The sequence below is a fragment of the Naegleria gruberi genome, assembly GCF_000004985.1.
Source record: "Naegleria gruberi genomic scaffold NAEGRscaffold_51, whole genome shotgun sequence".
Lineage (NCBI taxonomy): Eukaryota > Heterolobosea > Eutetramitea > Acrasida > Naegleriidae > Naegleria > Naegleria gruberi.
Genome location: NW_003163276.1, coordinates 236973 through 264942, shown reverse-complemented (window position 1 = coordinate 264942; position 27970 = coordinate 236973). Strand labels below are relative to the sequence as shown.

Below are 27970 nucleotides of genomic sequence, written 5' to 3'. Positions count from 1 at the left end.
TTAATGAAAAGAGTGAAAATGAAACAGTACTCAAGGAAGCTATGGCCAAGATGGAAGAAGAAGCAAAGGTTCTTAAAGAAAAGATGGACACCTACATTCAACAATCCAAACTTTTAGATGTTCAAAGATTTGTTGTCGAGTCAGCTATTTTACACGTGCAAACCTTTGAAGTTTTGAATAGCAGAATTCCAACTCCTGTTAAAATTTTGTTCCTATGTCTTAACAAGTGGAAGATTAACGATGAAAAGAATAAGAGTGTAAATAAGCTTTTCGCTACCAATGTTTCTCATGCACTTGATTATGTTGTAGACAAGAATGCCCACAATGATGATCAATTAATTTATTGGATTAATGCAATTTGTAGATTACTTGCCATGTTCCATGGACTCGATAAGGAGAATGCCTCTCTTGTTGAAAAGGCACTCAAACAACTTAAACCTACTTCTACTGGTGATGCTGCTGTTATTTTTGAGAAGCAAAGAAATAGAAGTCCATTAAGAAGTCCAAGAGAGACCACTGCTTCTGGAGAAGAAACACTATTCGATCCTCCACACATGCCACAACTTTTCAGTAGACCTCTTGAAGAAGGAGAAGAAAACGAAGAAATTATTACCAATTGGGAGAGCTTGTTCACATCAATGGCTAATACATTAGGAAAGGCTTACACATATTTACTTATGAAACACATTCGTAGAGTTAGAGAAAAGTTGATTAGAGCTCTCTTTGCTGAAAAGCAATATGAAATAGAATCTGGAGCTGATATCAAATTTGTTCTTGCAAGTTTATCAGAACTTAAATCCAAATTTGATAACAATAACGTGGATTTGAGAATTTCCAACCATTTCTTTGAATATTTGGCTGCTGGTCTTGACGCTGTATGCTTTAACCACTTCTTGCAAAACAAGATGAACACAAATGCTGCTATTCAAATCAAGATGAGATTGCCATTCATTGAGAACTGGTTCAACTCTAAAGGTATTATTCACAGTTTGAGACAATCTACCTCTAGCTCTGAAGAAGCTTTCGTCATGTGCAGACAAGTTGCTGACGTATGTATTGTTCAAAAAGGCTTGTTGCAAGAAGAAATGAGAACTTTGGTATGTCCTGAAATGACCAAACACCAAGTTGGATTTGTTTTGAGCCATTTATCTGAAGATTTCTCAAATGGTATTTCTGCCTCTGAAATTATTGATGCTCTAGGTGAAGCCCCAAGATTGGAAACTGTTATTGCCAAACCATTGATTGAATTTAACCGATTCACAGATATTGTAAACAAGAAGACAAAGGAAGATAACGTTTTCCACTTTGATAACATGTTACTTGATGGAAATGCCAAGTTATTGGATACCAAAACCAATGAACTACCAAAACGATTCAAACCAAAGGCTTATGAATCAGAGTTACAATTTTTGAAATAAATTAATAAGATTCTAAAACAAATCCAGATTTGAACTTCAGAAATTAAATGAATTTGATTTTATCTAAAACAATGTTGCAATATAGACAGAAAGTGATAAGAAAGTTGCAATCATAGCTTCCTTTCTCAAAACATAACCAAAGAGCCAACGCAAATTGAGAAGTTCTTTTCTAAATCCATCTTCCATCAATAAGAGTTTCATCAAGTGGAAACTAGAAACTGATGACACATTGGCAGACATGAACATCTTATCTGTGGCCCATCCCAAAATTGGAGCAATCAACTTTTGCATTGAAAGATTATCAGTGTACTTGGCAAAATCAAACCTCATATCAGTACTTGAACACAACAACCATGGAACGAGATAGGATTTACAAATTCTTGATTGGAATTCCTGGCAGAATGATGCTTTGAAAACTTGTTGTGGGGATGAATCATTCTTACTCAATTCATTCTTAATCATTTCATCTAAAAGCACAGCAGAATCAACAGCCATTGTAACTCCCTGTCCATAAATAGGATTTAAACTTCCACACGAATCTCCAACTGCAATGAAATCTCTCACTCCCTTCAAATCTTCATAGTGAATATATTCACTTCCACTCTTTTCAAAGAATGGAACAATTTTTGTTGGAATATCTTTGAATTTTTCAAGCATATTCTTAGCATCTCTTTCCATCTTTGGATTACTTGAACAGAATTCCATAATTTGTTCTTTAGCATTTTCATACTCAACTGAGTTAATCTTTTCATTGTAAGTTGTTAACAAGATGAGGAAGGTATTATCACTGTATGGCATGAATAGAATACCCTTTCTACTTGGATAACACAATAAATAATAGACAATATAGTAAGGATCATTCAATTTTCTATTTTCCTGTTCACTTTCTTTTTCTTCTCTATAAATGGCAACTTTACCTTCACTATCATAGGATGAATCTTTTGGTTCCATGAAAATAGTTTGATATCCAATCTTGCAATCAATAAATGATTTGGTGAGAATTTTCTTTTTTGGTGAAATTTCATTTTCTAAATTTTTCATCAAATTACTTGAATTAGCTCCTGCACAATTGACCAATAAATTACATTCAATTGTTTTGGAATTGCCGGCTTGATCTTGTTCATTAGAATCTACCTTTGTAATGGTAACAGATTTAACACGAGTCACCTTTCCATTTAAATTATCCGAAACAGTTTCAACTTTAATTCCACTAGACGAAACTGCATAACCATCAATAAACTCTACATTTTTCAATTCTCTCTTAACTTTATCTCTCAAAATAGTTTCAATCTGACCTCTAGATGCCATAATCATTGGATTCTTTCTCATATCCAAATGATCCGAAACTCCCAAACCATTCTTATAATTATATTTAATTTGACTTGCAGGATAAACTATTTGATTTAATTTGTTTCTTTTCAGATACTCTTTCAATTCATCTAGGAATCCAGGTAATAATTTCTCCCAGACAAGCATTGAACGATAGGCAATTACGTGAGCTTGTTCACCTTGTCTATTTTTGGCAATAGATTCGTCTGGAATAATTTTGGAACGATCAATGATGAGGACTTTTTCATAGTATTTACTTAGTACCATGGCTGTTGTGAGACCAGAGAATGATCCACCAATAATGATGGCAGTTTCTCCAATTTTCTTCTGGTTTCCATTTAGTACGCTGTCAATTTGTTCGATTGGCACTTGACAGTCCAAGTATGGTTTGTAGAGCTTATCATAGATGAACCAAGAGAGTGGTGCAAGAATGATGAGAAGAAGTGAAATGGTTAAGAGAACCATTGTGTGATATGTTTCGTTTTTTTTTCACAAGTTTCGACTTGACACAAGATGAAGAGACCAAATATTATATATTCCACACTGGAAGCCAATTATTAGTTATGGAAATCTTGTAAACTATTGTTTCGTATTGCCTTTGAAGTGCTATTTGAACTATCACAAAGTAACACTCATTGTTGAATAGAGAGATTCGAATATTGTTTACAACAATACTAAATTAAATATTAAATCAACAAAAACAGTATTGAGTTTTAACTTTATTACAATGATTAAAATTACGGAATTTTCATGCAATTATTTCGTATTAGTCCACACATTAGACTATTTTTACAGGATTTCTCAATTCTTTTTCAATGAAATTCATTACCCGTTCTTCCTTAAAATCTTGAGAAAATAAACATATTTGAAGATTAATTTTTCTAACCGAGTTCAATATTTCCTCAACACAATCCTTGAATCCTCCATCCAAAATATATTCAAATTCATCGATAATTAGTATTTTTAAATATTTAACATTCAGATAGCCCCTCACAATTGCATTCCATGTTGTACCAGGTGTTCCAACAATGACATGATGAATTTCATTTAAATTTTCAATCATTTCTGTAGTCTTTGTGCCTCCAATTAATGGAAAGGCACTTACATTCAAACCTCGACCTATACTCTTAATTAAATAAGACACACTTTTTGCCAACTCTCTGGTTGAAACTAAAATGAGTGCTTGTGGACATCCTTTCGAATAAGTAGAATCATCTATTGGATAGATTCTATTTAAAATAGAAATAGCATAGGCAGCAGTTTTAGAAGTACCACAGTAAGCATTAACTACAACATCAATTGGAGGTTCTGATGAAATAATTGGCATGATACATTTTTTGTGAAGGTCTGGTAATTTTGTAAATCCATACTCATAAATTCCTCTCAATAATTCCAAACTTGCCAACTCTAAATCTTCATACTTTTCTATTTGTTTCATATTATATTTTGGTCGTGGAGATTGCATTTGCTTCTTACACATGTTGATCAAATTCTCTTCAACTGTTTGATCTTCCAATATTATTCGGAAATCAATGAGAGAAACTATAACATTTTCATCATGACTTTCACAATAAATTACACTTGTTTCCATTTTTTTCAATTTTATTGGAATCAAATATATAGAATATACGTTGTTTATCTACACAAATAGTACAACATTCTTCTTAACATTCTTTTTCCATGATTCAACATCGAATTTAGCATGTCTTAGCACGATATCCTCCTTTAATCTTGCAACTCCTGTCTTGGATCTGGAACTCACGAAAACCATTCTAAAGTCGCCTGTTTCCTCATCCTTGATATGATTTTTGAATGTCATGCCTTTTGTGAGTGGATCAATCTTGAATGTTTTGAATGCCATTCTTGCCAAATCGTCAACATACATCAAATCACATTTTGTGAAAACAATTTGGTATGGAACATTATTCTCTTCCAAGAATGAAATCATGTCCATATCTTTTCTCTTAAGTCCTAGACGCGAATCAATCAATAAAAAGACAACCTTAAGATCAGTACTACTTTGTACAAAATAATTTCTGATGAGATCCAACCATTTTTGAGTAACAGAACTGTCCTTGGTGAAGGCAAAACCATAACCAGGCATGTCTACCAGACAAAAGTGTTTTCCAAATCTGTGGAAATTCAAATCCTTTGTTTGACCAGGTTTTTCAGATGCTTTGAGGTTATTTCTACCAGTAATTGCATTGATAATTGATGATTTACCAACATTTGATCTTCCTGCAAATGCCACTTGTGGAATTCCTTTGCATTTCTCAAGCATTCTAGAAATATCATAGAGCTTTCTAACCAAGGTTTCAGGCTCTTCTTTTTCATTCTTTTCTTTCTTTTCTACTTGGGTTTCTTCCTCTTCTTCTTGATCCTCAAAATTTCTTCGGTAGAAGTCATAGAGATTTTCTTCCTTCTCCAAAATTTCATCCAGCTCTTCCTTTGATAATTTGTCAATATCTAGACGTTGATTCTCATTTTCTTCTTGGTTTTCTTCTTGTTTTTCTTGAATTTCTTTTTCATTTTCTTCTTCATTTTCTTCTTGCATTTCTTGTTCTAGTTCCTTAGCAAGCAATTCTTCATCCTTCTTAGAAAGTCCAATCGAACCAATATATTTCATCTTGTAATTTTTAAATACCCAATTGACAACATCATCTTTCACTTGCAAGTCAGCTCTGAGTTCTGGTTGATTGTAGACAAGACTAGTTTTGTTTGTCTTTCTGGCAACTTGTTGACGCTTCAATTGTGCTTCAATCACCCTATTTCCGCCCAACATGTTAGCCATTGCATTTCTAGATTGAGCTTCCTCATCAGTTTTAGAAACTTCATCACTGGTAAAGTATTGAAGATACTCAGCTTGTTTCAAACTTCTTTTCGATGCTAACCCACAAGAGAAAATTTCCTTTACAACTCCATTCACAACAGGCAAAGACTTAAATTCTCTATTCTTTGACATCTTTTCTTTTTGTATTTGTTTCAAATACTTGCCAACCATGGCATCTGGAAGAATATCAATTTTTGGAGCTTCTTCCTGCTCCTTTTTCACTTTTTTTGAACCCTTCTTTTTTGGTTTTTCTTCTTCCTCTTCTTCCATATCCTCTTCAAAATCAAAATCTTCATCTTCTTCAAAGTCTTCATCTCCATAGAAAACTACATCTTCATCATCATCCTCAATTTCTTCTTCTGTTGGTTGGTTTCTTGTTAAACTTCTGGAATCATCCATAACAAAGGTGACATTGCTTGGAACATTTAGTGGTTTTGTGACATTATTTCTAGATTGGGATAAGATGTGAGAAGAGGCTTTAGAAAGTGAATCATTTCTACTGTTCATGATCTTTTTCATTCCCTTTTGACGAATGGCCATGTATTCATCTTCATCAATCCATTTCAAATCATCACTCATTGGATCTTTAATTTCTCTTTGTCTTGGTTTCTTCTTGGTATCCTTATCGACGTTCTTCATATCAATCTTTTTAACACTTGTAAGGTCTTGGAAATCATCTTCAAAATCATCATTGTCCATTTCCTTTTTCATCATATTTCTAACATTTTCATTTGCAGGAATATAGGCCATCTTGGTTTGTTTTCTTGGTTGTTTTTGTTCTTTTCCACTAATATATGAATCAACATGATTCTCAATAGATGATTTGAATCGAGTGTTTTCTCTTCCCTTACTAGATTTTTGTGTTAAATTATCTTCAAAAAGGGTATCAATCTCTTCATCATATTCATAGATTGGATTGGATCTTTCCTTTCTTTCATATTTTGGTTGATTCCTTGATTGTGTTCCATAAGGAGACTTGGATCTAGTACGTGATGATTCACTTGAAAATTTGTCACTTGATTGTGTCTTGTTTTGTTTCTTGTATTGATCAAAAGGAACTACTGTGGATTTGAATTTTGGCTTAAATTCCTCTCTTTCTCTCCTTTCTTCTCTGTCATACTTTCTAAAGCTATTGTTGTTATTTCTATCTTCATTGGATGATCTTTGATACTTTTCAAACCTTGTATTTTCACCTTGTTGTTTAAATCTGTTGTTATCACCATTATCATCATACTTTTTAAACTTATTTTCATATCTTGTGTTGTTATCACCATTGTATGAAGGTCTTTGGTAGTTAGTGCCAGACTTTTCAACCCTATTTTCACCTTGTTGTTTAAATCTGTTGTTATCACCATTATTATCATCATACTTTTTAAACTTATTATCAGACTTTTCAAAGCGACTTTCACCTTGTTGTTTAAATCTATTGTTATTATTAGTATCGTACTTTTTAAACTTGTTTTCGTATCTAGTATTATTGTCGTATGATGATCTTTGGTAGTTATTGTTGGATTTTTCAAAACGGTTTTGTTTGAATCCATTGGTACCATCCGAAGCCCTGTTGTTAGATGAATAATTATTTGATGAAGATGGTGCTCGTCTATTTTCACTATTCTTGTTAAAGTTAGTTGTTGAAGATGAAGTAGCATCATCGGATGATCGATATTGCTTGTTGAATCTTGGTTTAAATTCTCCTCTATTGTTATTGTCATTATCATTGTTTCTAAAGTTATTATTACCACCACGATTATTATGAATAGCACGATATGAGGTTGTAGTGGATCCTACCAATGATGTTGTTTGATGATTAAACAACAAGGTATTGAATCCCACTGTCGGAGAATGTGAATTTAAGACAGTGTTGATGAGTTGTTGTCTTAGTTTCAACATTTTTTTACTTCATTCAATTAATGTTTCAATCTAAATTAAATTTCAAATTATTTGTTTATTATTATTCAACAAGTGCACTAATTTTGTGCAGAAACAGCCTTTTCATAATTTTGCAATTTCAGTTTAAGCTCTCTATTGGTAGAATCCATTTCATCAATTTGATGTCTTTGGTCACGGATCAGTTTTTCAAGCTTTTCTCTTGTAATTCTAGCTTCCTTAATTTTGTTCATTAATTGAGATGTTTCTTTTTGAGTTTTGTTTGTATCATTGGCTAACAAGAGTTTTTCTTCTAGAATCCTCTTTTCTTTTTTTAGTTTTTCCAATTCCAAATTTGCAATATTTGAAGCTTTTGATTCAATTCTGGAAAGTCTTTCATTTTCTTCTGACAGTTTAATGACATTTTCCTTAAGGTTAATGAGTTCCTTTCTTGTTTGGTCTTGTAGTCTCCACAAATTTTGCTTTTCAGCCTCAAGTGTCGAAAGCTTTATGGACAGGTTATTCATTTGTTCCTCAGAGTCTTTCTTTGTTAATGTTAGCCTGGTATTATCTAATCTCAATTGCTCAACTTCTTCTGCAACTTTCTTATAGTGCATCAAATCAACCATTGTAGATTTGAGTTGTTTTTCATACTTAACAATTATATCTTCTCTAGCTCTAGTTACTTGCATTATTTGTTGTGCAAGTTCAACATTCTTTTGCTTCAATCTAACAATTTCAGATCTCAGCTGCTTCCATAAATATTTGAGGTCGATTGTAGCTGATTGCATAAGATGGCTAGTTTTGAGAGGTGATTGGGTTGTTCTATTGGATTTAACATTTTGTGTGTTAGATGTGGAAGAAAGTAAGCTGGAGTCTCCTCCCATATAGCTGCCCCCTCCTGTACTCGATGTTGTTAACTGCTCTAACAGTCTTTCTATTTCTTGTTCCATCTTTTCGGTAATTTGCTTATTTTCAACAAGTTGATCTTTCATGTCTGAATTTTCTTTAGTTAATCTCTTAAGCTCTTCTTCCTTATTTGTAATAGGTTCAATTGTCTCCTCAAGTTTGGTTTGTAATTGGATACATTTTTCTTCCAATTGTCTGTTAATTACGCTATCTTGACTCTGCAAAGTTCTGTAGTCTCTCTCCATTTGGAAGAACATGGATTCAAGCTTTTGATAGTTCAGCTTCATTTCAGCTAATTCTCTATTTCTATTTTCCAGCTCCTCTATCTGCGATTGATTATTTACACTCATTTCTGAAAGTTTGGTATCGTTATCTTGTTTCAACTGATCAATTATGTTTGTGTACTGAATAATTTCAATTTGAAGTTTTTTAACTTCTTCATTTTGTTCATCCAACAATGTTAATGATTTGTGAGATAATTCTTTAACTTGATCCAACTCCATTCTGAGGGAAGAGTCAGTTGCTAATTGCAACTTAAGTTCCTTGATCATATCATCTCTTTCATTCACTTCATTAATAAGTTGATTCTCTAATAACTCTTTCTCTTTCTTAAAATTCATTCTGAGTAGCTTTAATTCTTGTTCAATCAGATCTGCATTCTCCAAACTGTTCATTAAATCTTGTTTCATATCAGAATTATTCTTTTCAAAAAGACTTAATTTGTGTTTCAAGAGAGTAATCTCATTTTCAAAGCTTGCTAACTGTTGTTTCAACTCCAGCCTTTCGTTTCCAAGAATTTTGAGTTTTTGATCGTCGTGCACTTTTTGTTCCTCAAGATGTGAGCAAGTTGTTTCGCTTTTTTTTTTCGCTTTTTCCAGTGTATCTAATTTTTCAGAGAAGGTTTCTAACTCTTGAACAAGGGCCTTATTCTTCTCGTTCATTTGATTAATTTCTGAATCCCTTAAGCTTAACTCAGACATCAATCTTTCAATTTCATTTTCATTCTTGCTCTTTTCTATCTCAAGGGCCTCTAACTTGGTTGATAGTTCTGACATTTTAATATTCGTCTCTGAATAAGATCCAATCAACTTCTTCTCCTTTTTCTCCTTTTCTGCTAAAGATTCTTCTAAATCTTGGATTGTTGAAGACAAGTTCTTCTTTTGTTTTTCAGCTTGTATTGATATTCTTTCTATTTCTTCTTGTTTATCAATTATCTTCTTTTCCAAGGAGTTCATTTCCTTTAAGCTTTCTTCCTTTAATTGTTGGATTTCGGATTCCTTTTCTGAGAGGTTCTTCTCTAGTGTGCTAACTAAATCAATTCTACGTGCAAGATCTTGTTTAACTTCTTTAATGGTTTCTTCTAAAGAAGCTTTGGAATCTTTTAATTCATCCACTCTTGCCAATAAAACCTCAATATTCTTTGTTTTATCCTTAATTTCGTTGGATATTAACTCGTGCTGTTCTACAAAGAAAGATATAGAATTGTTCTTTTCTTCATTTACTTCTTCAAGCTCTTCTAGTCGTTTGGAAAGCACACCCAACTCGTTATCCAGTTTAGTTTTTTCTTCTTGCAATTTTATGATATCATTTTCTTTTGATAACAAATCTGATGATAATCTCTCCACTTCTTCTGCTTGTTCTAGTTGGCTGAGTTTTAACCTTTCGTTTTCTTGTTGTAACGAGTCAATAATATCCATAGAGCTTCCTAATTCTTCCAATTCTTGGTTCTTTACCTTAAGTGAAGCCTCCATGTTGCTGAGTTCTGTTCCAAGAATTAGTTTATCTTTCTCCAGATCAGTTAATGTCTTTTCTTTAATCATCAACTCTTCCTGAAGTGTATTAATCCTACAACTAAGCTCTTCAACTTCTTTCTGATAATTGTCCTTTGCGTTGTCAAAAGTTTTCAGCCAGCTAGTAATTTCCTTTTCTTTTTCTTTGGCATCATTTTTCAAAGAGGTTATTTCATCCTCAAGCTCATTTATCAATTCAACCTTGCTCTCGAAAAGTGTTTTGCTTTCTTCCAAATGAGACTTTAAAAGATAGATATCTTGTTCATAGTTCTTTTTTTGATTTTCTAGCTCTTCACTCTTTTTCTTTAGTTTGTGCTCCAAATCACCCAGAGCAATGGTTCTGAGAGAATGATATTGGGCATCTTTCTCAAATATTTCTTGCCTCAAAAGCTTAATCTCTATTTCTTGATTGTCGATAGAGGATTGCTTCTTAGACATATCTTTTTCGATCGTGCTTATCTTTTCAGTCAAATCCCGAATTGTTTCATTCTGGACCTTATTTTTTTCCAACGCTTGATCTAATGATCTAGATATTTCTTGGTATTTAACAATTAAAACATTTCGTTCTGATTTCATCTCTCTCATATCGGATTCACTAACATTAATTTCCTTCGTTTTAGAATCAATTACATCATTGAGCTCTTTAACCTTACTTTGTAACTTTTCTTCTTTTGAACTGAATTGGTTTTCTTTTTCTTCAATTAATTTCTTTAGATTGGTTATTTCAGTAAATAGATTTTCGACTGAATTTTCCTTTTGTTTAACCAATTCAGTGATGGAGTCTAAAGTATCTATCTTATTTTTGATCTCCTGTTTTAATTGGTCAGCTATGACTTTTGAATTAGAGTTCATCTCACCCAAGGCCTTATTTTCCTTATGCAGTTCCACTAGCTGGGTTTCCATGTTTTCTTTTTGGTCGGAAAGCTTTTTTTCCAGATCATCAGAATATTCTCTCATGTCATTAAATTTCTTTTGTACTGAATTTACTTCTTCTAAGGCTTCGGTATAATTCCTCTTTGCTGTCTTCAATTCCTCCTCAAGATGTTTGATTCTTTCCTCAAAACCAAGACAACTTGATTTCCATTGATCTAGTTCTGGCACTAGTTTTGAATTTTCATTTTCTAAATCACAAATATTCTTTAAAAGCACTTCTTGTTGCTCAATCATTTTTTGTTCGTGTTCTCTAGTTTCCATCTCCGTCTTTTCCAAAATTAGTTTTGTCTCCAGTAATTCGTTTTCTTTTTGTTGATTTTTCGCCTTTAACATTTGAATTTGCAGGTCTAAATCATCTATTTTATCCCTGTACTCTTGTAGCTTGGATTCAGCTTCTTTTTGAAGACTAGAAAGTTGCTCTTCTTTTGAGATTAATACTGTGTTTTCAGATTTCAACTTTTCGATCTGAGAAGTAATATTCTTCAATTTAGTTTCATAGTCTGTTTTCCTTTTCTCAAGTTCCCGCACAAATTCCTCCTCCCGACAAGTTAATTCTAGAGACTTTGCTTTTATCTGCTTTTCTAAATCTTCCTTTAACTCTATAACCTTATCATACTTCTTTTTAAGCGCCTCCATTGCAGATTCATTGTGAGTAAAATCTTGCTCTAATCTTGCTAGATGTTTCTGGTCTTGCATAAATTTTGCCTCCAAATTTTGGTATTTCTCTATAAGTAATGAATAATTTCCTCTCTCTTTTTCAAGATTTTGATTTAGAAGATCATTTTCTTTTTCTTTCTTTTGAATAGTATTGGAAAGTGTTTGTACATCTCGTTTTGACCTAGTGTGCAAGTCTTGTTCATTTTCAAGCTTTATAGATATTAAAGAAAACGCCTTTTCTTTCCCTATCAGATCCATTTGCGCATTGTGGAGATCTTGTTGGAGAATTTGTAACTCGTTCTCTCTTTTTTCAAGTTCCTGTTTCGTATCAGCAGCTTGGTTTGCTACAGTATTGATAATTGAGATCTGACCTCTTAATTTTTCAATCTCTAATTCTCTTTCTTGAATGGTGTTTTTCAATTTGTCATTAGATAGTGCAGACTCACTTTCGAATTTACTCTTTAGTTTCTTTAGTTCGTTCTGCATTTCATTCTTCTCAGTATCTCTCTTTTGGCTCAATTCTTCATATTTTGCTAACAGTTTTCTGAGTTGGTGAATTCTTTCTCTCTGTTGGTTTTTCTCATCAAGTAACTTTTCTATTTCTTCCGATTGTTTGGAAGCCTTTTCGCTTATTGTGTGTGTAGTAACCTCAATTAGTTTCTTTTCCGAAGTAATATGATCCAATTGTTCCCTCAGAGATTTAATTTGATTTTCAAATTCTTGAATTAAGTTTTCCATTCCTGAGGTAATTTTCGAACGATCATGAAGCTGAACTTGGTTAGGGAGTGTTGTATTATTGTTTTGATTTAAAGGAAAATCATCTGATCCGAGCAATGAAGCCAAATTAGCTGTTAGATTATTGGTATTAAATTTCCTTTCATTTCTTTGATAAATTATTCCTTCATCAATATTGTGCATTAGAGTTTTGTTTTTATCTGCAGCTTCTGCATCAAAAAACACAGAGACTTCTTTTTGTGGCGTACGTCTAATGATTATCTTTTGAGGATGTTCATTAATTGTTGTTTTTTCAAAGCTGTGGTCCAAAGAATTGGATAAGATTTGTTGTAGAGAACAAGAAGGAATGGAAATGAATGGATGCAAGTATCCGCATCCACATCTGGCCACCGAAAATTTTGATCCTTTAGGGAAACAACAAGAATACACTTTTGCAAGATCCTTCTCAGATAAATCACTGATAGATACTAATTGTTGCATAGTCCCTCCAGGGGAATGATAAACTTCGTTAGTCATTTGCACCTTTTTAGAGGGAGTATTTGCTCTAGATGATGACATTATATCCACTAAGGTTTAATGATGATATGAAAATTGATGTAATTTAGATGAGAGTTTTTTGCATTATTTTTTTAGTTAAGTAAACATTTCCCGCCATCATTAAAGTACTTTGGCGGGAAAAGTTTCAAATGAGAGAGAATTGAGATTGCAATTGATAATAAGCTTTTTTAAAAACGGCAAAGGAGCAATAAGCCATCATTCTCTCAAACAAAGAACAAGTTAAAGGCTGACGAATATTCAAGTAATTCATTTAATGGAATTGAGAATTGCAAGTCTCACTAGAGACATAATTATTGAATGAAAAGTAATTGGTTCAGCATAATTTATTGGTCAATCAGTGATTAGGTGAGTCATTGACTCACAGTGCAAAGGAATTCACAAACATAGAATTGCTGAACATGGAACTTCTTTGCAGTAATAACACGTATATATAAAACAAAACCAAAAAAAAATAGCAATACATAAAACCAAGATGTCATTCTCTTTCTCTTATCCTCATTCCACAATACCCCAAATAATACCCCAAATGGGAAAATTGATTCGTGCCGATCATAAACAACAAGATGGTTATGATCAAGAATTAATAGATCACAGTGACAAGATTGTTGATTTAGTTATTGTTATGGATTGTACTGGTTCAATGTCTGGTGAAATTAATGTAGCAAAGAACACAGTCGCTACAATTATCACAACACTTCATGAACATTTTAAAACTGATTTGAGATTTACAGCTGTCAGTTATAGAGATCACACTGATGATTATGCCGTTAAGGAATTCCCTTTCACTAAGGATATTAACAATGCCAAAGAATATATTAATACCATGTCAGCTCAAGGTGGAGGTGACTATCCGGAAGCTTTGGCATCTGCACTCAAAGTTGTCAATGAAATGCCATTCAATAAGAAGGGTAAGAAGATTGTTGTTTGGGTTGCTGATGCTCCTCCACATGGAATGAATGCAAGTGGTGATAGCTACCCAAATGGTTGCTTGGATGAACAAGGCCAAAAGATTGATTGGGTTAAAATTGGTACTGAACTTCAAGAAAAGAATGTAGTCTTTTACAATATTATTTGTGAAAGAGCAAAAGAAGATCAACAATTAACATTATTTATGGATTATTTGGCAACAAAAACTGATGGTAAATGTTTATTATTGACAGATGCTAATAAGATTCCAAATTTAATTATCAATGGATGTATTGAAGATGATGCCATGGATACAGTTGTTGCTGCTAAGATTAAGGAATTAGGTGAAGAAGCTGTCAAGAATATGAAAACAGAAGAATTACTTTCTGAAGTTCACAAAATGACATCCAATCTCAATATTGCTCAAGTTCAAGCTTTTGCATTTACCTCTTCAAATACTAAGCAATTATTGAACTGCCAAAACTTGTCCGAGTGTAACCCCTTCATGTTTACTACTGCTAGTAATTGTGTTAATACTACAGGAGCTGGTGCAGGTGATGCATTTGCGTTTGGTTCACTCAATTATTGTGCACCTTCAATGGAACAAGTTAGCAAGGCCTATTCCAGAAATTTGAGAAAATAATTATTAATAGTATATAGTTAGAAGCGAGTGTAATTTAAATTATTAAATAAATTTGTAAATATTTTGTACAATTTTTTCTTTCCAATTTTAGAAAAAATGCAACAATTTGATGAAGAAATTCCAGTGAAAATTCTTCTCTCTGATGCACCTCTCGGGTCCTTTTGGCTACGAAAAAAGTACCTCTCCATAGATTATAGAAGATTGGAAATTTACAAAACCATCCTCTTTGAAAATTTGATAAACTGTCGTGGTGGATTGCAAACACTTGTGAAGGCCATCTCCTCCGATCGGGATTGGATGTTCAAAGTTGTGAAAAAGAAGGGAATTGCTTTGAAATATGCTGATGAAAATATTCGGAGAGATGCTTCTCTTGTCTATGAAGCAATTTGTAATGAAAAAACAGCAATTTCCTTCATGGACAAATCACTACAGAGTAATAAGCAATTATTCATGAAATTAGTCAAGATTGATGGATGGTTGTTGAAATATGCTGATGTGAAATTGAGAGCTGATCGAGAATTAGTGTTGGAAGCTGTGAGGAATAATTGTAAAGTTGTGGATTATGTGACTGATAAGGCACTCATTACAAATGATATTGAAATTGTAAAATATTTAGTTTCTTCAATCAATAGTTTGGATTGTTATGATTTGGAAATGGATAAAAAAGCAATTTTAAAAGTGTTGAGCAATAATCCTGTGCTTATATCTCAATGTAAAGATGTTGTGAAATGGAGAGAAATTATTTTAGAAGCAGTTCAATTGCATTCTCAAATATTTACTTATTTAGTATATGTAGATCAGAGATTACAATCTGACAAAGAGATTGTTATGAATTACTTAAAGGCATTTCCAGAAAAATTACTTGATATTGATAGTCAATTATACTATGACAGAGATTTTCTATTGAGTGTTGTAAAGGTACAACCTAATATATTGAACTATTTAGATTTTGAAAGAAAAAATGATGGATATCTAATGAGAGAAATGGTTAAAGCCAATCCCAGAGCTCTTCAATATTGCTTGTTTGACCAGGATGAAGAGCTTTATCTTGAAGCCATAATGTCAGATCCTTTGAGTGTATATCCATTAATTAGTGCAAAACTAAAGCATAGTAGACAATTCCACTTGAAACTTGCAGAAATGTGTCCAAATGCATATTTCTCTTTTCCAACTCAATTCCAGAAGGATAGAGAAATAATTCTAACAATAATTTCAAAATCACACCATTTGTTTTACAAATACAAAGAATTCCAAGATGATACAGAAATTATTCAAGCTCTACTAAGCAAGTCATTGAGCTATTTGAGTGAATTTCCAAAGTACATTTCCACAATCAAAGATCGATCACTCCTCTTGAATGCCATTAAGGTTAATCCAACTGTATTTCCTCACATTGATCCAAGCATCAAAGGCGATGTAAAATTCATTAGTGAATGTATGGCTGCGAACGCAATGGTATATCAACATCTTCCAAAATCAATGAAATCAAAGAAAGATATTATGAAAAAGTGTATTGAGAGAAATCATCAAGTTCTTGGATTAATTAGAGATACATATTGGGATGATGTTGATTTTGTGTTGGAATGTTGTGGATATTCTCATCTATGTTACAATCGTATCAAGGGACAATAATCTCATGTCATGCAACTTGAGGAGTAACACTTTGAATGTTTATTAAACTGTATGAAAAATAAGAGGATTGTTAAAGGTGCGTGTCTGATGTTTTCCATTGTAGATGCTACACTGAGGAAATCTGTGCGAAAAGCTTGTTTTCTGAATGGGGAATGATAAACTCACTTTGGAAACTGAATTTCAATGGAAGGCAAGTGGAAAGACCTATTATGAATGTTCACTTTGTTAGTGTGATGCAGATAATTTTCTTCCCAGATGTTGCAGAGAAAGTGCATTGTCTAAGTGGACACATGAATGGCTTTGTTTTGTGTCTTCCTTGAGTTTCTTCGATTTAACTACAGTGCCCTTAATACAATACAACTCTTTTCTACAAAATTGAGCATCACATACCCTTAAATGTTCATTAAGAATGCAGAGAGTTAAGACACAACCTCCCACAAAGAACATTAAACAAAAAAACAAGTTAACATTCAATATGAACGCCAAAATTATTATTGCTGTCCTTTTGATCGCTGTTTTGTGCTTTGCTTCCTTCGGTATGGCTGCTGTAAGTTATTCAGTTAGCATTGAGAATTATTTTTAATTCAATATTATTGCTTTTATTTTCATCAAATGCAATAAAATCATAAACATTAGTCTGGAAAGAAGACTAGATCTTCCACCAGAAGTACCATCTGCCACTAGAAGCACTACCCAAAGATTAGATCCACCAGAAGAGCCCCAAAGACTATTACTAGAAGAGCCACCAAGGGAACCAGAAAAGTTGGCAGAAGTGTTAAGAAGCAACCAGTTGCTACCAAGAATGCCACCAAGAAATAAATTTTAGAAATGTATTCAATGATTTTACATTCTTCTTGAAATGAAGAACATGTCCAAAATGTTATTAATGCTAGTAATTCTACAGTTTAATTACTTAGCGTCAATTTGAATGTTCTTTCTTGATTTGTAATGTAAGGGACCATGGTCTAGTGGTATGATTCTCGCTTTGGGTGCGAGAGGGCGTGGGTTCGATTCCCACTGGTCCCCTTTCCTTTTTATGGAAATCGTACGATTTCACCTTAACAGCTTAATGATTATTTATTATAGTGAGTTATATTTTCAATATTTATACAAGAATCCCGTGTGGTCCAATGGCTAAGATACCTGGCTCTCACCCAGGAGATCCGGGTTCAATTCCCGGCACGGGAGGATTCAATTTTAGTTTATTATACAAAAAAATAATTTACAATCGCATTACAACAAAGAAAGATGTGAATGAAACGAAATGAATATCAAATGAACAAGCAGATCAGTTTGCTTTCGAAAATTATGGTGAAATTCATTTAGATATTACCAACACTCAATTAGAAGACCCAAAGAATATTGTACTATACTGAGCCTTACTCAAATATTTTCTTTCTCCTTAATTGGTTTCCTTGTATTTATAAAATCCACATTCTCAGTTACTTTACAAACATTTCAAAATTGCACTAATTTTAGCTTTTCTGCAGATCATTTGAAAAAAAAATGCAACCACATCATCAAGAGGAATCACTCACTCGTTTGGTTTTCCTTGATCCATTAGAAAAACACTACACTCAATCCCTGTTAAGAAATAAATTCACCACTGAAAAGACAGTTTTATGTCTCGGAGATTATTCAATGAATTTATTAAAAACTTTCCATTTAACTCCAGTTCCTAGCAATTTTCTCATCACTGATATTAAATTCTATCAGAGGAGAAAGTTATTACTTGTTGGTCATTCGATGGGAATTGATGGTTATGATTTGGAGAGTGGAGAGCAATCTTTTCATTTGGAATCGGAGAATGCAGTTATTAGAATGTGTTTAGTGGAAGGGAATCAGGAGGAAGAAACAGATGTGATTTTTGCAACAATGCATCATGAATTTGGATATAATGTGTTAAAGTTTATTCTTTCGCAGGAAGAAATTGAAATTGTAGAATCGGATTTGGGATTGTTAAATGCAAAATGTGAATTGACCTATCGTAAAGATAAAAAGGAATTATATGTTTTGGATGTTTCTGATGGTAAAATATCTGTATTAGATGGCTTATCTATGCAATTGAAATACGAAATTGAAAATGAGTTTACAAAAAGAGCAGTTTGTCTTTCCCTTAATGAATATACGAATGAATTAATAATTCTGACAGGAAATAATGTTAGAATTTATGATTACATACACAATCATGCAGATGATGGGCTCAATACCCTTGTGAAACTCTATGGGGATGAGTACAGTATATGTCAAGAAATGATGATGATTGATTCGGTGGATGATTTAAGTGGAATGATTTTCGATATGCAAACTCCATATTTTAATTTCCTGATTGGTAAGAAGGGAATGTTACATATCATTGATGGGTCATCTCCAAGTATTTCAAAATCAATTCTTGGATATCTGAATCCGCCTCAACCATTCAATTCGTATTACTTTGATAAGCATTGTAAAAAACTATTCTCATTCGATCAGAAACATGTTTATCAGCTAGAATTGAAACTAGAACTGAATACCGTTGAGATGCCTCTAAGTGAGGAAGTTTGCAATCTGGTGGAGAAACTGGAAGGTCAACTTCCCAACATTTACACACAACACAATTCAACCCCTATTCCTCCTTCTCTTTGTTATTTCAATTCAATTTTTTGGAAGAAACCAATTTGGTTTAGGATTAGTGATATGGAAAAGTTTGATTCAGAGATTGAAAAGGATACAACTATTGCACCAATAAGAATCAGAAAGTGGAAACAAACTGGAATTGGAAGATCATTTCAATTCCAGTATTCCAATTCGAGTAAAATATGGGATTGTAATAAGAATATAATTCCTGATGCTTCGATCATTGGAGGTGGAGAAGGTAAAGATTCAATAATAGCAATAGTTGTTAGGTCAACTGAAGCAAGTTCAAAAGATTTTCCACTCTTTATCAGAATAGATAGGACTCTTTACAGATGCAATATTTCAAAATTCCTTTCTCATTTGGAAAAGAGCATTATAATTGTCATGCAGTATAATCGAGAAGTATTCCTGAAATTTGATTTTGAAAAAATGTATTCGAATCTCACTGCACACTATTTAATTAATGAAAATAGTCTAGAATTAGACAAGATAGAACTTTCGAAAGCATATTCTTCATTAATTCACGATGATCTTTTGAATTTAGTGTCAAAACATTTGAGTTATGAGATTTCATTTAAAGGAAAGGTTTATTCAATGTTGGATTTATATGTCCTTGCAAAATATTATAATATGCACGAAACGAAACAAATCAGATAATTACTTTATAACCTCTATTTCACATTTCATTGTGTTGTGAACTTTTATTCGAAACCTTTTAAAAAAAATATCAGAAAAATGACCTTTCTAGATACAGATTGTTTATTAAATTGTTTTTGTTACGTTCCAATCGGAAGTAATTTAATTAATTGTATGCTTGTTTGTCATGAATGGAATCAAATAATTAATGAAAGTAATCATTATTGGAATGATTGTTTTGATAGTTTGATGAGACAATTGAGTAAAGATCCAAAACGAGTGTTTTTTACCTTGTATCCGAAATCATTTCAGTTTGATTTAAACGAATTAGCGGATATATTCGAAAGTTATTTAAATATTAACAAGTTTATTGAAGAATATTGTAGTGTAATGCATTTACAGTTAACACAAGATTGTAAAGAAAAGAATAATGTAATGATACTTGTTGGAACGGTTCATGCACAAATATGGAAATCAACTTTTGAATATTTTAAGAAATTTACTGCTAAAGAATTTAAATATGAGAATTTTATTGAATTATCAGCTAAAAAGCTGAAAACCTGTCCAATCTATCAAGTATTGAGAGAATTACTAGTCACTGATCAATTATTTAATTTATTAGAACCATTTAATCATATGGCAATTTTTTTGGATCGATATCAACCATTACTAACTTTTACAACATTTTCCAAAATAATGTTATATAAATTAAAACTAAAGAAAACAAGAGAGTTATCATATGAAAATACACTGAAGCAATATTTTGATAAATCCAATAACAATTTAGTATTACCAAATATGGAAGAGAAAGATAACTTGTATCGTTCATTATTTACTCATTCGAATCAGTAGACTAATGAAAATAAATAAATTTAATAACTATTAATAATTTTAATTTTTTATTTATTTTTTATTTTACTTGATTAGAAAGTTATCTATTTCTCTTTGTAACATTGTGCTTAGTTGATGATGTTTCCCTTGTTGGGCACTTAATTATTTCTAGAGCCATTTTCATAATGTCGTTTCTCTTTTTTGGGATGAATTCTTGAAGGTGTGGAACTCTCAATTCTTGGAGTGGAAATTCCTTGAAAAAATTAAATTCAGAAAGTTCAACCTTTCTATTTTCACTTTTCAATCTTTCAGCTTTTCTCTTCCATTCTTCTAAATCTGGTTCAAAATCATTCAAATGAACAAGAAACATTGCTTGATTTGATTGATTAACTTTAATGAAAAAAGCTCTTTCAATGTTCAATTGAGATGCCACCATTTTCACATGCTCTTCACTGAATTGGTTTAGAGTTTCTTCTTGCAATTCTCGTAGAGCTGCTTCTTCCACTGTTTCTCCCATATTAACTTTACCTGCAAAATTTTCCCACGAGTTTGTTTTGGAGTGTTTCCCCAAGAGAAATTCTAAAGAGTCTGGACAATTGTTGAATGTTCTGAATAGTAAAACACCTGAAGCTTTGGCATTTGCGAATTGTGCAGCTCTACTCATTTTCTTCTTTTCTTTTTTCTTCCAATCACTAAAGTCACTATTTTCTGGATTTTCTGCTGGGTCTGATCCTTGAGATGTATTCTCTATTGGTGGATTTGGTGATGATGGACTGGTAGTGAGGTTATCTTCTTCTTGATCATCCTCTATGAGAAAGGAATTGGTTTGAAATGTTGGCTTGACAATGCGTTGTTTCATTTTTTTGAATTCTGATTTGTGAAACGTGACACAACAAGAGATTCACAAACATGATAGAATAACCAGCAGCTGAACTTGCCACTCATAAACATTTCTATTCGGAATGCAACATTTCTACACCTTAGTAAATTGATAATTAGATATTTAGAATATTGTGTTTTTATAAAATTTAGTAATGAGTGGAATTAAAATTGTATGCAATCACCATTATTCAAGGTACCAACTACCAAACAGTGATCACGTTCGAAAGGTTCCAAGTCCAATTGTTCTTCACAAGTAAAACCGAATTGTTGCAATTGTTCAACTTCTCTAGCAAAGACAACTTCAGCTTCAACTGTTGAATCTATACAATTAGCCTTGATGGAAATGACGAATTTGCCACCTGGCTTTAAGAAATACTTAGCATTCAAAGCAACAATACGAGCTTGATCAGGTTGGGCAACGTCAGCAAAGACAGTATCAACAGAACCAACCAACATTCTGTATCTCAAAGGATGACGAGCATCTTCTATGATTGGAACAATGTTAGGTCTCTTCTTTGACATTTCAATTAAATCACGTCCACATCTTTCGGATAATTCAACACCATAAACCATACCTTCTGGACCAACCAAGTCAGAACAGTGAGAAACTGTTGTACCAGAAGCAGCACCCAAATACAATAATTTAGTACCTGGCTTGATATAAATGTTTTCAACACCACCAATGATACCAGCTCCCAACTTGGAACGGAATGGATTCCAAATTCTGTATTCAACTTTTTGGACGCTATCACCGAATCCCTTTTCGACAGTAACTCTCTTTTCATCATAAACAGATTCACCTGGGACCATATTCAATGTGGCAATTGATTCATCTCTACCCTTGACGACATAAACTCCTTCAAAACGATGTGGTTCGACAATGACCTTCTTACCAGCAGCACCTGCAGCACCACCGAATCCTCCACGGCCACCACCTCTACCGCCACCTCTTGCTCCACCTCTACCACCACCTCTGGCACCACCACGACCACCACCACGGCCACCACCTCTTCCACCTCTATCACCACCAAATCCTCCTCTATCGCCACCAAATCCACCTCTACCGCCTCCACGGCCACCACCGAAACCACCACCACGGCCACCTCTATCACCACCACCGAATCCTCCACGAGAACCTCCTCTGCCACCACCAAATCCACCACGGCCACCGCCTCTACCACCACCTCTTCCACCTTCGAAAGCCATTTTTATGTTTTATAAATTTTTTTGTTGAAGCAAAATATTAGGTTGTCTGTTGTAGCGATAAAAACGCAATATTTTTTTTTCACTTCGAATTTTTAATTCAATAAACTTATTGCCATCCGAGTTTTTTTAGAGCCACTTCAACTCTTTTCATCTCTCTTGTTGATTGTTGTTTTGTTGTTTGGGTAACGATGATGGGGATTTGTGTCATTGTCATGGAACAATTCTTAGAGCGATTATGTTTAAATAATTAATTAATAATTGTTATTGAAGAAATACAATTTATTCAGTGTTTTAAAAGAGGCAAAATAAGTTTTATTTTCCTAATATTCAAAGATTTTCATCTAACCGAGCACTCTCTTTCATTTTACAATACCACCACCTCCTTATTAAGATTATATATTAAAATTTCTTTTATTACCAAATAAAAAAGTATGACAAAAATAAGTAGTTTAACGCTTGACAAAAGTAAATTGTTTTCTGGCCTTTGGTTGACCGAATTTCTTTCTTTCGACAGAACGTGGATCTCTGAAAAGGAATCCAGTGGCTTCCAAAGTTGGACCGTATTCTGGAACAAACTTAGCAAGAGCCTTAGCTAATCCCAAGAAAATGGCGTCACATTGACCAGTTTGACCACCTCCGTGAACTCTGCATTCAACATCAAATTGATTTAATGTATCAGTAAACTTCAATGGAAGCATCAACTTGTAATGATGACGAGAAAGATTGAAATAGTCAAGATATGACTTGTTGTTAATCAAGAAAATACCAGTACCTGGTGACAACTTGACATTGGCAATAGAAGACTTTCTCTTACCAGTTGCAACAACATAACCACCATAGATAGCAGGATGGAATTCAGAAACACCACTCTTTTCATCACCAGCCTTCATGGATTCGTCGTGGATTGGTCGCAAAACTTCATAAATATGATCAATTGGAGAAGTATAATCTTCACGTTTCAATGTCTTTGCTCTTTCATGTACCAATTCAACTTCTCTTTCCTTAGCTTTCTTAGTAGCAATTTGTCTTATTGACCACAAAACAGTTTGCATCTTTGGCTTTGGTTTAGAGGCCAAATCAGCCATTGTGTAAATGGTTGGCTTAGCAGTTTCAGTAATTTCGTCTGTGATGAGTTGAATAGTTCTTTGAACTGGTGTAGCATACTTTTCATACTTTGGTTGAATAGTTTTAACAACCTTGTCCAAGATTGACTTGAGCTTATCTTTAGAAATATTTGGGAAAACAGTTTCTAATTTCCTCAGCAAACCTTCTTCATCAGTAGCTTCCTTAATATTTTCATAGAATTCTTGAACATTATCAAATTGCTTTGAACCGAGGGATTCATAGAGATTTCGGAGAGCTTCATCATCAAAGATTCTACCTCTGACATATTTACTTCTATCTTCAGAAGTCGTTTCGGACATATCTTGAATGTTTTGTTTTCTCAATTCTTCTATTGTTTCCCATCTTGGATCATTCAACAGCCATGGAGCTTGTTGTTCAATTTCTTCAGGAGTCATGTTAACGTATTTTTCAACATTCTTTGAAATATCTTCAAGATATTCATCCTTTAAGAAGTAACGTTTTTCATGGTTTGAAAGAACATTCCAGAATGGTGATTTAAGATCGTTTCTAGAATTGTTAACTTGAATAAGTTTATCACCGGTGAGAGAAGTTGGTGAAGCACTCATTCTGTCCATATCAATAGATAAAGAGTAGTCGCTGATAGCCTTCATTCCTTCCAACATTTCATTTTGGAGACTAACAGTATCATATTGCTTGTTATATTCACTTCTGTTGGCTTGTTCGGTAGTTAAACCGTCCTTCTTGATGAGTTTCTTATAATCTCTCTTGTGTTGTTTGAAATCCTCAGCAATTTGTTCCTTTTCTTGTTGTTCAAGTTCCCATGATTCAACAACTCTGTGTGGAGACTTTGATTCATACATGAAAGACAAAAGAGTATCACCAGCTTTTGTTTGTGAGTCTCTTTCCTTACTTTCCATATCAATAACATCTTGTCTATGTATCTTGCTGGTTTCACTCTTTGATTGATTGTAAATTTTCTCGAGTTGTTGTAATTTTTTAGCTTCCTCACTATCTCTTTGATAGATGTTATCGTTAGCTTCTCTAACTTTCTTCTTTGAAAATTGGGCTTTAACAGTCTTTGCTTTGTCAGACTTTTGAAGAGCCTCAAATTCAGAAAATTGTTCCTCCTTGTTTTCCTTTTCGCCTTCCTTCTCAAGTTTAGTAACAAACAAATCCACTAAACTTCTAGTCTTTTTCAAATTTACATTCTTAGCAACGAAAGGCATTGCTTCCTCCACTTCGTAATGTTGACTAGGGTCGAATGAATCATTAGAATCCTTGCTGTATGATTTTGTTTGAAGTTTTGTTGCAGGGACTACTAAACGATTGCTTCTTGATGATGCGATGGCAGAGCGCAATACAGGCGCAAAGTTTACGTTTCGAAGCATTTTTTATAAGTGCAATTTTTTTAGGCTGTTTACAACACTCAATGAAAATTCTCACATTAGGACTTGCAAATTGTTATTGGTGGTATTAGCGTTTGTTGATTAATTAATTGGATGAGCATTTGGTAAAGGAAAGGAAGTTGATGTTAAACAAGAAGTTGATGCTCCGTACCGGCTCTCTGTTGATAATTAAAATAAAATAAATTTTAAAAAATGAATAGACAAATCATCAAACAATTTTCATCATCTCTGACAATGAATCACCAGTGTGCTCTTCTTCATCGTTCTTGTGGTAGAATCACTAGTCGGAATACATTGAATTGCCTCTCACAATCTTCAAAAAGAGATTTTTCAGTAAATAGATTTTCGATGGAGGAAAAGAAGAGAACAATGTGGGGAAATATTATGGAATTTGTAAACACTTTAAAGGCTGGAAGGAAAATGAAACAAGTGGAAGAAGAAATGAAGGAAAATTATACAAGACTTGTTGCAAATACATTATTGGAGGTAAGATTGATTATTTGAATTTTAAATTGAAATTTCATCAAGACTATTCGAGATCAAAAACAAATGAAAAAAGATGTTGACAAACAATTTGCTGAAATATATACTAAAATGAATGAGAATGTTAGAGATATTAAGAAGGATATGAATGTTGAGAAAATGAAAAGAGATTTGGAAAAGAAATATGGACAAGATATGAATAATGTCATCAAGAACATGGTTGAAGGTTTGTAAACAATTTAATAATGAAAATTCTAACCACACATTAAGAAAAATTAACTACCAATAAGGACATTGAATCAGCAGACGAATTAAAAGATATTGAAAAAGAAATGTCATCCATATTAGGTAATTCAACAACCACATCTACTTCAAACACAACCAAACCAACAAGTGGTGGCAATGCTGCTGCTAGCAGTAACAGTCAATCTAAATTCAAACAAATGATTGCAAAACAAAAGCAAACGAAAAAGTAAACAATCTCTTCTTGTCAAGACATCATCCAATTATTTTCTATTTTCTAATTATAAAAAATGTTTTCCTGTCTATTCAACGCTTTTGGATGTTTTGATGAAGGTTAGTGATTAATAACAGTTGAACGTGATGAATGATTGATATTTAAATAACCAACAATACAATTAATCTATCATTATAATAACAATTTGTGCTAATTGAATTAAATTGGATATAATCGATTAAATATTATACAAAATTGATATCATCTTCGGAAGTTTAGTGAGGAAAGCGATTTGGAAAAATCATAACACAAGTAGTGATGGCAATAATCATACAATGATGGTAGAATCTGATGAAGAGATGGAACATCACGGATTAGCAGCTAATGATTTTAATGCTAGACAAAGTCCTGGTGATGAGGATATGACATCTATGCAGGAGAATCACGAATTGGCACATGATGGAATGACTGATGAGGAGTTTGCTCAGTTGCTACAACGACAAGAATATGAGGCATCACTCAGAAATTTGTCATCCTCGACTGCTGCTAGTAGAAACACATCAACACGTACTGGAGGAACAATGGTTGACTTGGGAGGAAATTCTCCAGTTGTTACTTCATTGAGAGATGAGCAGGATGAAGCTTATAATCGATCTCTCAGATTGGACCAAGAAAGACAACGACAAGAGGAATTGGAAAGACAACGACAACGTGAAGAGGAAAGACAAAGACAAAGAGAGGAGGAGGAAAGACAACGAAGAGAGGAAGAAAAATTAAGATTAAGAAGACAAAAAGCATCCAATTTGAAACAAGAACCAGGTGAAACTGAATCATCTATTGCTAAAGTTTTAATAAGATTACCTGATTCAACAAGATTAACGAGAAGATTTAGATATTCTGATACCATTGGTGATATTTTTGATTATTTAGAAGTCACTAAGGATATGGATATGGAAAATTATGTAATTGTGACAACTTTCCCTGCCAGAAGATTTTCAATTGAGGAACATGCTAGTATGACACTGACTCTAGCAAACTTGGCTGAAAAGCAAATCACTTTAAATATTGCAGAAAAATAATTGTAAATATGTATGATATTATTATTGTAAATTTAGATATAAAACCATTTAGATTATTGTGTTTACAAGACTTATTGATTTTTACTGAATGAATCAACGAAAATCTTTCTCTTCAACAAGGCTGCTACAATGACTGTAATGTCATCTTTCTTACCTCCAGAAATGTGTCGTCCAGTTTCCTCAGTGTAAGCTTTGGAGAATGGAGTAAAGGTAAAGTTACTATCTGATATAGAAACAATTCTGGCAAGTTTGGCAATCTCTCGAGCTCTGTTATGAAGTTGTTGATTTACACGTAATATACTTTCCTTATCACCTGTTGCTGCCTTTTTCAAAATTTCAGAAAATGGTTCAATACCTGCTTGTCCTTGATTAATTATTTGAAGAATTTGCCAATCAAATAAATTGTCAAACAATCCATCAGTTCCCATTACAATAATATCACCATCTGCTAATTGATGTTCAACCAAGTCACCATCTTTTGGTTCATTTTGAATACAGGTTCCATTTCTTTCTGGAGGACATATGGTAAGTTGATATGGAGCGTTAAATCTATGTTGCTGAGGCTTAGATCTGTAGATGATACCTCCATTTCTAATAATTACAAAGCCACTATCACCAATATTCAGTGATTTAGCAATACCTTTGTCCATATCTGAAAGCATAACCATTGAGAATGTTGTACTACCTGCTCTAATTTGTCCACTAGCTTTAATTCCATAATATGCTCTACTAAGAATTTCAACTGGTGATTCCTTAATTACAAAAGTACTAGCTGATTTTCCCCACCAAGAAGACCAACCTGATGATTCATTAGTAGTTTCATTATTACTATTTTTCAAAACATCAATAATTGATTTTTCCTTTTCTTGGAAATATTTCAATAAATCTGTAGTTATAGATCTACTAATTAAGGAAGGATCAACATTATATTTAACCCAACCACCTAAATACAATAGATATAATTTAAATGACATCCAAAATTACATACCAACTCCGTCACCAACCTAAAAATCAATTCAAGTTTAAATCAAAATAAAAACCTACACCAAAAGCAAGTGATGTTTGGAAATATGAATCTTCTC

General features: G+C 33.1%; 11 protein-coding genes and 2 non-coding genes across 13 annotated transcripts; 7 read left to right on the top strand and 6 right to left on the bottom strand.

Annotated features, from left to right (window-relative positions):
* Positions 1 to 1457: 1457 nt before the first annotated feature.
* Positions 1458 to 3235, bottom strand: NAEGRDRAFT_81138 (uncharacterized protein). Its single transcript, XM_002672728.1, has one exon. The coding sequence runs from the start codon at positions 3210 to 3212 to the stop codon at positions 1482 to 1484; it is 1731 nt and encodes a 576-aa protein (XP_002672774.1). The 5' UTR covers positions 3213 to 3235; the 3' UTR covers positions 1458 to 1481.
* Positions 3236 to 3525: 290 nt separating this feature from the next.
* Positions 3526 to 4227, bottom strand: NAEGRDRAFT_72190 (uncharacterized protein; the record flags this gene model as incomplete). The annotated part of the gene is made up of 1 exon (XM_002672727.1): positions 3526 to 4227. One exon carries the CDS (start codon positions 4225 to 4227, stop codon positions 3526 to 3528), a length of 702 nt encoding a protein of 233 aa, XP_002672773.1.
* A 9324-nt stretch (positions 4228 to 13551) lies between these two features.
* Positions 13552 to 14643, top strand: NAEGRDRAFT_81137 (vWFA domain-containing protein; the record flags this gene model as incomplete). Its single annotated transcript, XM_002672791.1, has 1 exon — positions 13552 to 14643. The coding sequence occupies one exon, from the start codon at positions 13552 to 13554 to the stop codon at positions 14572 to 14574; it is 1023 nt and encodes a 340-aa protein (XP_002672837.1). The 3' UTR covers positions 14575 to 14643.
* A 27-nt stretch (positions 14644 to 14670) lies between these two features.
* NAEGRDRAFT_72187 (uncharacterized protein) lies at positions 14671 to 16206 on the top strand (the record flags this gene model as incomplete). The annotated part of the gene is made up of 1 exon (XM_002672790.1): positions 14671 to 16206. One exon carries the CDS (start codon positions 14671 to 14673, stop codon positions 16204 to 16206), a length of 1536 nt encoding a protein of 511 aa, XP_002672836.1.
* A 954-nt stretch (positions 16207 to 17160) lies between these two features.
* Positions 17161 to 17232, top strand: NAEGRDRAFT_t561. The gene has a single exon. It is a non-coding gene; the product is annotated as a tRNA-Pro (tRNA).
* A 90-nt stretch (positions 17233 to 17322) lies between these two features.
* On the top strand, positions 17323 to 17394 carry NAEGRDRAFT_t562. Its single transcript has one exon. It is a non-coding gene; the product is annotated as a tRNA-Glu (tRNA).
* Positions 17395 to 17712: 318 nt separating this feature from the next.
* NAEGRDRAFT_52051 (uncharacterized protein) lies at positions 17713 to 19479 on the top strand (the record flags this gene model as incomplete). Its single annotated transcript, XM_002672789.1, has 1 exon — positions 17713 to 19479. The coding sequence occupies one exon, from the start codon at positions 17713 to 17715 to the stop codon at positions 19477 to 19479; it is 1767 nt and encodes a 588-aa protein (XP_002672835.1).
* Positions 19480 to 20389: 910 nt separating this feature from the next.
* NAEGRDRAFT_72185 (uncharacterized protein) lies at positions 20390 to 21148 on the bottom strand (the record flags this gene model as incomplete). Its single annotated transcript, XM_002672726.1, has 1 exon — positions 20390 to 21148. One exon carries the CDS (start codon positions 21146 to 21148, stop codon positions 20390 to 20392), a length of 759 nt encoding a protein of 252 aa, XP_002672772.1.
* A 143-nt stretch (positions 21149 to 21291) lies between these two features.
* NAEGRDRAFT_81136 (fibrillarin) lies at positions 21292 to 22453 on the bottom strand. Its single transcript, XM_002672725.1, has one exon. It carries the CDS (start codon positions 22375 to 22377, stop codon positions 21334 to 21336), a length of 1044 nt encoding a protein of 347 aa, XP_002672771.1. The 5' UTR covers positions 22378 to 22453; the 3' UTR covers positions 21292 to 21333.
* A 309-nt stretch (positions 22454 to 22762) lies between these two features.
* NAEGRDRAFT_59144 (ribosomal_S9 domain-containing protein) lies at positions 22763 to 24851 on the bottom strand (the record flags this gene model as incomplete). Its single annotated transcript, XM_002672724.1, has 1 exon — positions 22763 to 24851. One exon carries the CDS (start codon positions 24849 to 24851, stop codon positions 22827 to 22829), a length of 2025 nt encoding a protein of 674 aa, XP_002672770.1. The 3' UTR covers positions 22763 to 22826.
* A 387-nt stretch (positions 24852 to 25238) lies between these two features.
* NAEGRDRAFT_72182 (uncharacterized protein) lies at positions 25239 to 25828 on the top strand (the record flags this gene model as incomplete). Its single annotated transcript, XM_002672788.1, has 3 exons — positions 25239 to 25355; positions 25398 to 25578; positions 25623 to 25828. 3 exons carry the CDS (start codon positions 25239 to 25241, stop codon positions 25826 to 25828), a joined length of 504 nt encoding a protein of 167 aa, XP_002672834.1.
* A 69-nt stretch (positions 25829 to 25897) lies between these two features.
* Positions 25898 to 26952, top strand: NAEGRDRAFT_59143 (UBX domain-containing protein). Its single transcript, XM_002672787.1, has 2 exons — positions 25898 to 25928; positions 26089 to 26952. Exon 2 carries the CDS (start codon positions 26145 to 26147, stop codon positions 26886 to 26888), a length of 744 nt encoding a protein of 247 aa, XP_002672833.1. The 5' UTR covers positions 25898 to 25928; positions 26089 to 26144; the 3' UTR covers positions 26889 to 26952.
* Positions 26953 to 26959: 7 nt separating this feature from the next.
* NAEGRDRAFT_52047 (uncharacterized protein) lies at positions 26960 to 27538 on the bottom strand (the record flags this gene model as incomplete). The annotated part of the gene is made up of 1 exon (XM_002672723.1): positions 26960 to 27538. One exon carries the CDS (start codon positions 27536 to 27538, stop codon positions 26960 to 26962), a length of 579 nt encoding a protein of 192 aa, XP_002672769.1.
* Positions 27539 to 27970: the final 432 nt, after the last annotated feature.